The following is a 13,047-nucleotide window of genomic DNA, read 5'->3' as shown; positions in this document are numbered from 1 at the left end:
GTCTTAAGGAAGCATTCCGAAGCTTCTGAAATACCTTCAAGGGCAGCCCCACAAAAGGCACACTGCAGTAGTCAAATTTGGTTGTGAAGTCAGGTACCGACCAACAAGCGTGCACTTTTGCCTGCTGAATGCCCAATGCTCCACCATCTTGGATGGAAAGGAGGAGGTTCATTACTGGCAGATACTTACAGGCAGGTATTGGACCACAGTGCCATTCAGTTTGCCCACAGCAAGCTGCTTCCCTTTGGGGCTCCAGCACACTGAAAGAAAAAACAAGAGAGGGTTTTTAATTTTTTTCTTTTTAGTCCTGGCAGCTGAGAAGAGGGAGGACTGCAAGCCACTTCAGGTCGCTGACCAGGGCCATAGGGCCTGTTTCTTTGGGCAGCTTATGAAAAGCGATGGGACGCTTCTGCTGTTTGGCCTGCTCTAAGGAAGCGGACATTTCACACTCCCGCCAAAGCCTGCCTTTGCTTGCAGCCTGCTGGCCCGTCCCACTGTATCGAGATGTTTGGATGGTTTTCTCATAGGAATGCTCTTCAACATTGCTTCCGGATATCATGGTTAGCACGTAAAAATCCTTTAAAAGCCCTTTGCTTGCAATCTGGTTCAAATACAAATTCTGGCTTTTGCTTCAAACATGCTCATGAGTGCAACAGACTATCTTTCATAATTTTTATCATATCCTGTAACTCACAATTCCTAGCGGTTTCCCTTCAGGCTAACACTATGAGGTAGGTTAGGCTAAGAAAGCGATTTTCCCCACATCTCAAGTTTCATAGTTGAATGGGATTTGAAGCTGAGTGTCCAGTCCAAAACAGGCCAACTAGTATCATTTCACACATAATGCAGAGGCAGCCTGGGCCACACACACACACTTTAGGAAACAACAGTGGATCACAGTTCTCTGACAAACATGTCCAGGTGAGGCATGCTAGCACCATATATTTTTCTGTGGAGGAGGTATACTTTTTGTTTAAGGCAGGCCGAGATGGGTAGCTGCGTTAGTCAGTCTGTAGCAGCAGAAAAGAGCAAAAATCCAGTAGCACCTTAAAAGACTGATAAAACCTGTGGCAGGGAATGGGCTTTTGTGAGTCACTGCTCCCTTCTTCTGAAACAGCTAGAATGAGAGTCCACCTGTTCAATATACAAGCATTGCCAGCTTCAAGAGGGGATTGGATAAGCATATGGAGCAGAGGTCCATCAGTGGCTATTAGCCACAGCGTATTGTTGGAACTCTCTGTCTGGGGCAAGTGATGCTCTGTCTTATTGGTGCTTGGGAGGGGTAACAGTGTGAAGACTTCTAGTGTCCTGGCCCCACTGATGGACTTCCTGATGGCACCTGGGTTTTCTGGCCACTGTGCGTACAGAGTGTTGGACTGGATGGGCCACTGGCCTGATCCAACATGGCTTCTCTTATGTTCTCAATATATTGGAATATATTGATTTCGGATACCGCATTACATTAGCAGGCAAATGACGATAGCAGGTGTGACTGGGTTAGGTGTAATATGCAGAGGGGTAGCAGGCATGGAGAAATCAGCACTGGTAATGAGACAGGAACCCTAGATCTTAGTTAAGTCCAGGTGGATGCACTGTCTTGAGCTTCGCAATCAGTTGCAATTCAGCAGTCTCTCCTTCTAATCTTCCTTTGAAATTCCTTTATAAGAGAACTGCTACTCTTAGCAACTGAATGTCCTGAAAAATTAAAAATGTACCCCCCCACCCCGGTTTTTGAAGATTGTGGGGTTTTTTTGTTTAAGGTGTAAAGCAGCCCTTTATTCAACGGGTGCTTACACAAACCGAAAACCCAATTACCAACCTGATGTTGCACCCATGGAGGCAGGAAGAGTGGCGTGCACCTTGACGGTGTCTGTGACCTGCAGGACGCAGACGCTGCCATCGGAGACGCAGAGGGCCAGCATGCCAGGGTTCGCGGGGTTCCACTTCAGGTCGCTGACCAGGGCCATGGGGCCTGCTTCTTTGGGCAGCTTATGAAAAGCGATGGGACGCTTCTGCTGTTTAGCCTGCTCAAAGGAAGCACACATTTCACGCTCCTGCCAAAGCCCGCCTCCCATTGCAGCCCACTGGCCCATCCACCCACCTATCTCGCGCGTTTATGTCCTGCTGTTACTCCCAGGAACCTAAGGCAGTGTTAAGTAGCATTGCTTTCACTGTATCTTCGCAACCATCTTGTGAGCCTTGACCTGGATAGCCCAGGCTAGACTGATCTCAGAAGCGAAGAAGGATCGGCCCTGGCAACCTCCAAAGAATAACAGGGTCATGATGCATACAATGGCAAACCGCCTCTGAAATGCCTTAAAAAAAGAAGTCTGGCTCATCACCTAGTGATGCATAATGCAAAAAGAGCTAGAACTTACGCCTGCCAGACAATCTTAGGATCTCCTACCTATACTACATACACCGCCATACGATAACAACAACATATCGTAGAGCTTTTATGTTGGCCAGATTGAATGCATTTCCCTGCAAGACCCTGGAGATATCTTCAAATCACTTTTCATTAAAGACTCTGTTTCTGTGCTGCAAACTCCCAATACAATTTTTCACTTATTGAATAATTGTCATCTATATGAAAAGCCCTGTCAGGAATTCTACCCTCCTACCATCAATCAGAAATCTGTTGATTTTTCCTGAATGATTCTAATTCAGAAATAACCTGTGCTGTTGCAAAATTTTTGGCCACCATTCTCCAACACAACTCTGGCTATGCTTGATTTTATGTCTAATCTAAGTTCAATTCTGACTTATCTTGTCTATCCAAATCTTTTTCTGTATTTTATGCTATGCCATTAAAGGTGTGAAATTGATCGATAACAACAACCATCTTGTGAGATAGTTTATCGAAGATGCTTCAGGCTGATCCTGCATTGAGCAGGGGGTTGGACTAGGTGGTCTGTATGGCCCCTTCCAACTCTGTTTTTATGAGATGGGTCATGTTCAAAGCTTCCTCTAAGCTGCGCAATCTTGTGAGCAAAAACTCTTACTTTGTGAGCTATTGGCGTTAACAGTTGTGAGCTACTGCATAAACTAGTTTGCTCTGGAGCCATTTTTCCTGAGCTTAAACAAAAATATGTGAACCAGAGGCTAAAAACCTGTGAGCTAGTTCACACTAACTCAACTTAGAGGGAACACTGGTTATGCTGTGAGAAGGAATGACCAGCCCCTGATCGCTTCATGGCTGAGCAGGGATCTGAACCACAGTATCTCCTGTTCAACTCAACCACATTAACTTCCAGAGCATGAGGGCTCTAGGCCAGCAATTCTACTCCAGCTAGCAGTCATCTTCAGTGAGCTGAAGAAGAGGTCCTTTCCAGCCATGCTACTACTGGAAATCCTTTGAATTCAAACAGCCATGGATTGAATTAGGGACCTGCAATGAGTACAGCGTGTGCTTAACACTCAGCTACAAGGATCCACAGGCAGCCCATCTCACCTGGTTAGCAAAGGTACGGACATCAAAAAAGCCAATGAAGGACCCACAGTCGCTGGAGGCCATGCAGACAGAAATGATGAGATTATCACAATTGAGCGCCAAGTGATGCACAGGGAACTTCATAGGAACGACAACGCTCTGGACATTCTCCACTGTGAAACAAACACAGAGAATAAAGTAGCAGATGACAATTTGAAGAGACTCTCTAATCCTGTTATTCAAGCACAACCCCCAACAAACTGCCAAGCTGGTCTCATGGACTATCAGGTGGTATCAGGGTATGTGTGTCAGATGGATTGTCAGATTCAAAGGCAAAAGAATACAGGCTTGGAAGCAAACTGTCAGGAATTCCAGTAGATCTTGAACTTTCATTGGTACAATCACAAACAGCTAATCAGCAATTTGCCATGGTTGCTCAAAGGAACCTCCCAAGTTTGAAGACTGTTCACCTTCAACTGTCGAGAACAACCAACAGGGGATGTCTCTTGCCACAGTGCTCCACTTAAGGCTTTCAAAGGGCTCCCAGCTAGCCAGATGGGGAAATTAAAGATTGGAATACATAGATCTCGGTCCAGCCCTTGCATTACATTGTTCATCCTCTAAATATATGTTGATTGCCAGGTTGGGAAAAGAAAATAATCTTCAGCTGCACTTAAAAAATATCCTTCTCCAGGATTCTTGAAGTTCTCAGCCTCCTCCCTCAACTGATTCTCAACTGCTCTCAACATTCCAAGCCTCCTGAAATTCATTCATTCCTCATCAGGTCTTTTTTTGGGAGAGTCGTTATTTGACACCACAAGGCGAAGACAGTGGGGTGGGGGATAGGGGGAAGTACAGTGTATATGAATAGAGGATTTTTTCACACTGCAACAAATCGCAGTTCAGGAATATATCTGAAGCAATCCCCCAATTAATCACAGCAGCCAGTCCCTCTTGCATAGACTTCCCAGAGTCAAGAACAGGGGTGGCCAAATGTGCTTAACATAAAAGCCACATGAAACAAATGTCAGATGTGGGAGGGAGGGAGGGAGGGAAGGAAGGAAGGAAGGAAGGAAGGAAGGAAGGAAGGAAGGAAGGAAGGAAGGAAGGAAGGAAGGAAGGAAGGAAGGAAGGAAGGAAGGAAGGAAGGAAGGAAGGAAGGAAGGAAGGAAGGAAGGAAGGAAGGAAGGAAGGAAGGAAGGAAGGAAGGAAGGAAGGAAGGAAGGAAGGAAGGAAGGAAGGAAGGAAGGAAGGAAGGAAGGAAGGAAGGAAGGAAGGAAGGAAGGAAGGAAGATAGGGTGGTGGAAAGAAAGCAACTTTAACTTCAAATGCATTCTCCAAACTGCTGGCTGGCTTGGCTCAGAGAAGTGATTTAAAGAGAGAAATGCCTTCTCCAAGCCAGGCAATGGGAGCTTCAAGAGCCACACCATATCTGTGGAAGGGGGCCCCCAGACTGAACAGCTTGAAGAGCGCCATGCTTCATTGACTGACATATGCTAATTATGTATACACATCAATTCAGCAAGTGGGCATTGTTGCCCTAAAGGCTACAGGAGGCAGTCGCAACAGAAAACGCAGCCTTCTCTTGATCGCCCACACAGATGGGAGGAAAAACTTACCGATTGTATTGGGAGACTCCCCTGCTTCGTTCTGCAGAAGAAGGTCTTTTGTCTGAAAGATCTGCACCTCAGTTGCGCGGCCAGCAAAGACTAATCCATATTTGTTTGACACGGCAAGGAGACTGGAACGGTCTCTGGGGAGCTCATCTGAGGCATCAAAGATTCGAACTTTCTTCAGGGCTCTGAACTGAAAATCCTGTGATACAGACAGAACACTAAAATCGCATGGTCCATAGTAAATGCACTGCCAGTTTTGTAGATGTGTCATAGATGCTCTGAAATGCCTAAATAGGCAAACCCATCCCCATATTTCTCAAATTCCAGATGGATTCAATTTGCAAAGAAAATCTACCCTTTAGTGGTGCAATAAATTGGTGAAGTGGTGAAATACATTTACTAGCAGCTCCAAGGCCACAAGCAGTTCATACCGACTTTCATGGGTTATACTGCTCCACAGCACAAGAGCTAATTTTGAGTAATGAGAAATATCCAGACTTACTCTTTCCACACGTTTTGTTCACGAAACGGATCATGAACTAGGAGGAGCAGCAGCAACGAAGCTATTAGCTAAGCAGCACAAGGAAAGATTTAGGTGTTTTTTTTAAAAGTCTATTCTTTTTGCAGTTCTTTCCTAGGTGTTTCAGGCACACACAGCTATTTTGCAGTGAGCAGAAAGTTATCTGTGGGCCACAGCCTACCCAAGTCTAAAGATACCCATCTCAACTATCTGAATATTTGTGTTATAAACTCCCAGTTAACTGTGCCACATCTAGCTGTCAAGTATCAGCTGCATAGTTAGTTTACCCTCACATTTTGGAAAATGCTAGTTATTGTATCTCTTGCAACAATTCTAGAGGAGTATTAGTGCTAATCTGTGGCAGTAAAGCAACAATCTCATGGTGCCTTAGAGACACTATTGTGGAAACTGCTTTTAAGGAGTACTAAGCTCTGCAAAAGCATATGCCTCACAAAACCTTTATGACACCACTGGCTGCCCTTCCTAAAACATTTAGAGGTTCTACAGAGAGGTCTTAGTAAGTGCCTCTTCAGGGCACAAGGTAAACAGCGCTTAAAAAGAGCCATCCTGGGTCAGACTCAGGGTCCCTGTAGTCAAGCATCCAGCTTCCTACAGCAACCAGCCACATGCCTCTGGGAAGGCCACAAGTATAGTTGCCAACCTCCAGGTGGGGTAAGTAAACACAAGACAACACCATGTAGCAATAATTGCACTCTGCACTAATTGCTAAACTTCAACTTGTATTAGTAGCTCTTAACAGGCCATAAGCGTTAAACTAAAAGTATTTTACACAACTTATTCACACGAAGTCCAAAAGTGCTTCATAGTAACAACATCAGTGTGATAACTGAGAGTCTGTGAATCACAATCCACGATGTTCTTATAAATATGGAGCAGAGATCCATCAGTGGATATTAGCCACAGTGTGTATATATGTATGTGTGTGTTTGTGTATACACACACACACACACATATATTGGCCACTGTGTGACAGAGTGTTGGACTGGATGGGGCACTGGCCTGATCCAACATGGCTTCTCTTATGTTCTTATGTTAATCCAGCCAGTGGCTTGGACAGTGAATTTAAAGATGCTTTCTTTCCACCTCTCCCTCATCTATTTGCCTTCATTCCTTTCTTGCAGTTCTCAAACATCTGATATTCATGCCTTGTGGCTCTCAGACATCTGATGTTTATTCTATGTGGCTCTTATGTTAAGCAAGTTTGGCCACACCTGACCTCCGGGACCCCTGACCAATCTGGCCTGGAGAAAAATTGCTTCCTGACTCCAAAGTGGCAATCAGTATTTCCCTGGGTGTGTAAGAACTAATAACTAGGAAGGTTTCATTCAAGAACTAAGCACAGGAAGGTTTCATTCATTCCTACAAGTAGGTCCCATCTACTTCCACGAACGTCTCTTTTAAAGTCACCTGCACAAGCGGCCATCACTTCCTCCTCCAGTGGCAGCGCGTCCCACAAGTCAACCACCTATCACCTTAAGGCCTTCCTCTTGCCTGTCACTAAGAGCCCCGTGGCGCAGAGTGGTAAAGCTGCAGTACTGCAGTTCGAGCTCTCTGCTCAATCCCGGTGGAAGCTGGGTTCAGATAGTCGGCTTGAGGCTGATTCAGCCTTCCATCCTTCCGAGGTTGGTCAAATGAGTCCCCTGCTTGCTGGGGAGAAAGTGTAGATGGCTGGGGAAGGCAATGGCAAACCACCCAGTAAAAAGTATGCTATGAAAACGTTTGTGAAAGCAACGTCACCCCAGAGTTGGAAACGTCTGGTGCTTGCACAGGGGGACTACCTTGACCTTTCCTACTTGCCTCTTAAGAATATCACCGTTCTTGAACGAGCCCCTGGTTTTTCAAGAGGGGAGAAACTCTCTCTTCTTCTTCACGTTCTACCAACTATCAAAAAACCCGCCTTTTCTGACAGCGCCAACTTTTGTAAATTTAACGCAAAGCCCTCAAAAGGCCCGGGCTGTCCCTGTGGGGAAGCGCTCCAGGCCAGCCGGCGGCCGCTCACCTTCATCTCCCGCTCGGGGATGCGCTCCATGTCGTCGCCCATGGCGGCCCCCTCTGCCGGGACTCGCCGCCACTGACAAGCTCAGCGGCGCGCGCAGCCCCAAACTCCCCGGGGCCCGCCCGCCCCCCTCCGTTCTCGGGGGGCGGAAGAGCGAGGGAACTTCCGCCAGCGACGTTCTAGGAGTAACTTCCCTTCCGACTCTGACTGGACTCTATGGTGACACACGCAAAGGTTGCTTTGGAAACCGGGCTTCTCAGCCCCGCCCATCTCCCTGGACGGGGAAAATCCTGTCAGTTCCGAGCGCGGAATTAGAAAACCTTCGCGCTCACTTCACTCCGCGGGGGGAATCGGGTCGCTCTTGCCTTCTCTATGGTTGATATTTCCCCCGTGGAACAGCTACTACTACTTCAGTTTTTATATTGCCCATCCCTGTAAACAGGGTTCAGGCAGTGTCCAACAATAGATAACCATATACTAATGTGAAGTTAAAACGCTAAAATGATAATAAAATGACAGTCCTCCAATTAAATAGATGGCAGTCAGAACTTCTAGCTCCGACTCTCGAATGCCCCAAAAAATCTTTTTTTGGTTTCCTCAGAGGCTCTTAGAGCCGAATCTTGCTGTTCTACGGCGGACCCAACATGGCCGCCCTCTGAAACTATATTTTCTGTGGAAACAGTCGCTGAGCTAGGAAAAAGCCTAGAGGGGCACCCTCAAGGACGGAGAACGCTTAAAATGACGCACTTCCGGTACAACGGGAAGCGATCGCGGGACTTGACGAGCCAAGGGAGCCGACAGGTGTCGCTCTACTGCGTGGCGCTGCAAATTAGGATAGAGGGGCCGAAGTGCCTCGCTGAACTGTTCTTTTTACTAGGCCTTTTCGTGGGAACTTCCGGTCAAAAAGTGGTGGCCGCTCTTCTCATGCGGAGTGGATGCGTTGCAAACAATTGAGATGTGAAGCGATAGAGCGGTGACAAAAGGGGCGGAACTGGTGTAGTTATTTGCTGAGAACTCTCTACGTTTCTCCGAGACCACGAATTCATGAGAAGAACAGGGATGAACTGAGGAAAACATCCAGCTACTGTATATAGATCCAAGTGGGCAGCCGTGTTGGTCTGAAGCAGTAGAAGAAAAGGGCACCTTAAGACCAACAAAGTTTTATTCAGAATAAAACTTTATTGTAGATGTGGCAAACTTTTGATTTACTGGGATATCTGATTCGTAATTTGTTTTTATCGTGTATGGCCAGGGGTTTTTTTTTAGCAGGAACGCAGTTCCGTCTGGCTTGGGGCCAGGGGTGTGGCCTAATATGCAAAGGAGATCCTGCTGAGCTTTTTCTACAAAAAGTCCTATGTGCAGCAATGGTGATGTCAGGGGGTGTGGCCTAATAAGCCGATGAGTTCCTGCTGGGCTTTTTCTACAAAGAAAGCCCTGCCTATGGCACAGTTTGTAGGATAAGTTTTACATTCTGAATCATTTTACATTCTAAACCACTGCCTTCCAGATAATTTTACTATTCTGTCATTGGATCTTAAATCTGTACCATTTTACATTCTGAGCCATTGCCTAACAGCTGTGTGTGGCTCTGCTCACTGTGCTGGATTCCTTGTCTGATGAAGTGTGCTTAGAGCACACAAAAGCTTACGTTCTGAATATTTAATATTTGAATCAGTTATGCTTGTCACAATGAAATCTGTGCTTTCTGTTTGCTACTCAGCTGTGAAAATTGAACTTGTGCACAATCATGCTGAGCTTTTACAACAACCATTGCTTAGGCGCTAGCTAAATAGGATTACCAACATAATGAGATGTGGTGTCTTTTGGAATTACAACTGATCCCCAGAATACAGAGATCAGTTCCCTAGGACAAAATGGCAGCTTTGGAGGGAAGCATAACTGGCTAGTGGCCAGTTAAAAGGTAAAGGTAGTCCCCTGGGCAAGCACCAGTCGTTTCCGACTCTGGCGTGATGTCGCATCACGACGTTTTCTTGGCAGACTTTTTCACTTTCCCCCAGCAAGCTGGGTGAATTTACCAACTTTGGAAGAATGGAAGGCTGACTCAACCTTGAGCCTGCTACCTGAACCCAATTTCCGCTGGGATCGAACTCAGGTCATGAGCAGAGCTCGAACTGCAGTACTGCAGCTTTACCACTCTGTGTCACAGGGCTGCAGTGGCCAGTTACATCAGAACAAATATTTTAGATGAAAGGGTTGGCATGACATACCGAAGCATAAAAGTCAGGGGTTCCCAGCGTGATGCCCTTAAGCAGCATGGCCCCTGCTGACACCTTTCCTGCTGCCTGCTAAGTGTGTTTAGAGGGAGGACGTGGTCAGGTGGGCCTTTTTCCCAACACGGCTTTTGACCAGCCATTAGAGATCTGATTGGCTGTACTGATTTTTAAAAACACTGCTTTTGCAGCAGCTGTCACCATAAGGATCTTCGCAGTGTCACTTTAGGAAAGCTGTGGCAGCCAGAGCTTTTTTTGTAGCAGCAACTCCTTTGCATATTAGGCCACACACCCCTGATGTAGCCAATCCTCCAAGAGTTTACAGGGCTCTTAGTACCGGACCTACTGTAAGCTCCAGGAGAACTGGCTCCATCAGGGGTGTGTGGCCTAATATGCAAAAGGAGTTCCTGCTACACACACACACACACACAAAAAGCCCTGGTGGCTGCCATTTTGTGGCTGCGCCCACCACACAGTGTCAGAATCCAAAGGTGCCCTCTGTCTCAAAAAGGTTGTGAACCCCTGCTCTAAGTGATGTCAGGCGGGGAGAGTGAGATGAGGTGGGAACTTTAAATATGAATTTTGGGGTGCAGGGATTACCTCACAGGAAGGGGAGGAGCTGGAGCTGACTTTTAACCTCTTTTTGCTAGCAATAGGCATGCCATCACGTTCAGGGTGACCTCCCTTCCCAAGTTGGACCACCTGCAAGCACCGCCCTCAAATCTCCAGGAATTTCCCAATCTGAAGGTAGCAGCCCTAGATGTCAGGGACCGAGATTTAAGAATTGAAGGAAAACCATGCTGCTAGAAATGTACAATTTTGGGTTTTTCCAGCTGGCGGCTGCTGTTTTGCGCTTCGGGGAGAGATCATAAATGGGCTGTTGTTTGCTACGTGAAAAAGCGGGAACCCGGCTAATGCTTTTACTAATGCCAGCCAAACCTGATGAGGTCAGGAACCCCCAGAGGAAGGAAGGAGAACAGAACAGATTTTTCCTTTGGCTGACTCATTGATCTGCTTGCCCAAGTACCATCTATTCTGACTCTCAGAGGCCCTCTCAAAGCTCAGCCTTGCTGCTTGAGCCTCTTTAAACATGCTGGAAATTACGCAAAACAAAGTAACTGGAGAGGCATGGTGGCTCAGTGGTAGAGCATCTGCTTGGTAAGCAGAAGGTCCCAGGTTCAATCCCCGGCATCTCCAACTAAATAGGGTCCAGGCAAGCAGGCGTGAAAAACCTCAGCTTGAGACCCTGGAGAGCCGCTGCCAGTCTGAGTAGACAATACTGACTTTGATGGACCAAGGGTCTGATTCAGTATAAGGCAGCTTCATATCTTCATATGTTCGTGTGTGCAACTGTGCGTATCTATATAGTTGTATCTGTATTTCTAAAAAAAAATCTGTTTGCAGTTGAGGATGAGTGCGCAGCATCCGCGAAAGGAAACCAAAAGGGATTGTGTGGGCAATTCCATATAATGCCGGCAGATGAAAGAGATAAGAAACGAAGTGACTACCCAGCAAAATAGAGCCAAAACAAAACTTACTGTGTGTAAGAAAAATAAAGAACTTGTAAACAACTGATTAATACAGTGTCCAAATTATTTATAAAGATACCTCATACAAATATACAGGAAGTTTCTATAAGGGGATGGATTCCGCATTAATTTTCAGAAAAGTTCCAAGGAAAATGCAAAGAGTCCATTCAAAAAAGCTTCCCCATTCAAAAGAGGAAGTAGGTCTGATATCTCATGAGCTTGTGCCTTTTGGAGATTGAATATGTCTTAGTTTGGCCTCAATTATATATAGTTACAGGATGGCTCTTGGATGAAGCTTTCATGTGAAACGTGGTATACAAAGTTGACAGACACGTAAAGGGAATAGAGAACTTTTTGGAGCCTTTATTTTGGGAGATTGGATCCACCACAGTTTACGGAACTGTTTGCGTTTGAATGTTCCAGGGGAAGCTTTTTTGAATGGACTCTGCATTTTCTTTGGAACTTTTCTGAAAACTAACGTGGAATCCATCCCCTTATAGAAACTTCCTGTATATTTGTATGAGGTAGCTTTATAAATAATTTGGACACTGTATTCATCATTTGTTCATAAGTTCTTTTATTTTTCTCACACACAGTAAGTTTTGTTTTGGCTGATGAAAGAGAGGCATGTCTCGTGCCTCCTGATGACGTCACTGGCGCCATCCAGTCGGTGCTGGTTAAACCGCAGCGAGGTCCAATCCTTGGAAGAAGAGGAAGCGGCTGCGGAGGACAGCAGTGGGTTGTGGGGTGCTGCGGTAGGTGAACTCTTCCCCTCCATATGTATTCTTAACAATAAAGGCATGATTTCCTGGTTGCAAGATGGCTGTCCTTAGGAGGACTGATGTTCTGAGGGGGGCTTCAAAGCTTTCCATCAAAAACAATGCCTTGGGATAACGTTTTTTTTTAAACCCGCGAGCTTTATTTCCGTTTTGTACGAGCACAGCCACGTTGACCTCATCCCACCATTTCTCTTTTTCCGCTCCGTTCAAAGGGGGCCCTTTATACAAACAAGATTTTTGCTTCAAAAGCAACTGGATTGTTCCAAGAAGAAGACTGCAGATTTATACCCTGCCCTTCTCTCTGAATCAGAGACTCAGAGCGGGCTTACGATCTCCTATATCTTCTCCCCCCCCCCCACCACCCACAACAGACACCCCTGTGAGGTGGGTGGGGCTGAGAGGGCTCTCACAGCAGCTGCCCTTTCAAGGACAACTCCTGCGAGAGCTATGGCTAACCCGAGGCCATTCCAGCAGCTGCAAGTGGAGGAGTGGGGAATGAAACCCAGTTCTCCCAGATAAGGGTCCGCACACAACCACTACACCAAACTGGCATTGTTTTATAAGCACAAGATAAAAAGCTGCAGAGGACTGTGGAGAAATCAGGGGTGGGGGAGAACAGGAGCAGCCTTGGGTGACTCCTTTGGGGCAAAAAGTAACCAGCTTGCAAATTCTCTAAATGTACAAAAATAAAAAATGCCTCGGTGTCCAGAATGCCCGGAGTACCCTCCCACTTCAAGTTGGCTTTCCAACTGATTAAGGGAAACAAAAGACGGCCGGATTCTGCAAACACATTCCAGTCCGTGTTCCTCACTGAAGCTGACTCAACAAGAGCATCTGCTTTGCAAGCAGAAGGTCCCAAGGGTCGATGCCCGGCGTCTCCCGTTAGGACAAGCTGGCAGCAAGTGATGTGGCCGACCTCTGC

At 46.4% G+C, this 13,047-nt stretch overlaps 1 protein-coding gene across 1 annotated transcript in view; it reads right to left on the bottom strand.

Annotated features, from left to right (window-relative positions):
• NUP214 (nucleoporin 214) overlaps nt 1-7,654 on the bottom strand; it is a 120,247-nt gene extending 112,593 nt beyond the window's left edge. Inside the window, exons 1-5 of the mRNA XM_060250637.1 lie at nt 7,590-7,654; nt 5,053-5,248; nt 3,455-3,606; nt 1,820-2,024; nt 190-260 (exon numbers count right to left, since the gene is read on the bottom strand). Of these exons, the coding sequence (XP_060106620.1) occupies nt 190-260; nt 1,820-2,024; nt 3,455-3,606; nt 5,053-5,248; nt 7,590-7,631 (666 nt within the window). The 5' untranslated portion in view covers nt 7,632-7,654. The remainder of the gene's footprint in view (nt 1-189; nt 261-1,819; nt 2,025-3,454; nt 3,607-5,052; nt 5,249-7,589) is intronic.
• Between the last annotated feature and the right edge of the window lie 5,393 nt (nt 7,655-13,047).

This window comes from Heteronotia binoei, chromosome 12 (genome assembly GCF_032191835.1).
Source record: "Heteronotia binoei isolate CCM8104 ecotype False Entrance Well chromosome 12, APGP_CSIRO_Hbin_v1, whole genome shotgun sequence".
Taxonomy (NCBI): Eukaryota; Metazoa; Chordata; class Lepidosauria; order Squamata; family Gekkonidae; genus Heteronotia; species Heteronotia binoei.
This window is presented reverse-complemented; position numbering and strand designations above follow the sequence as displayed.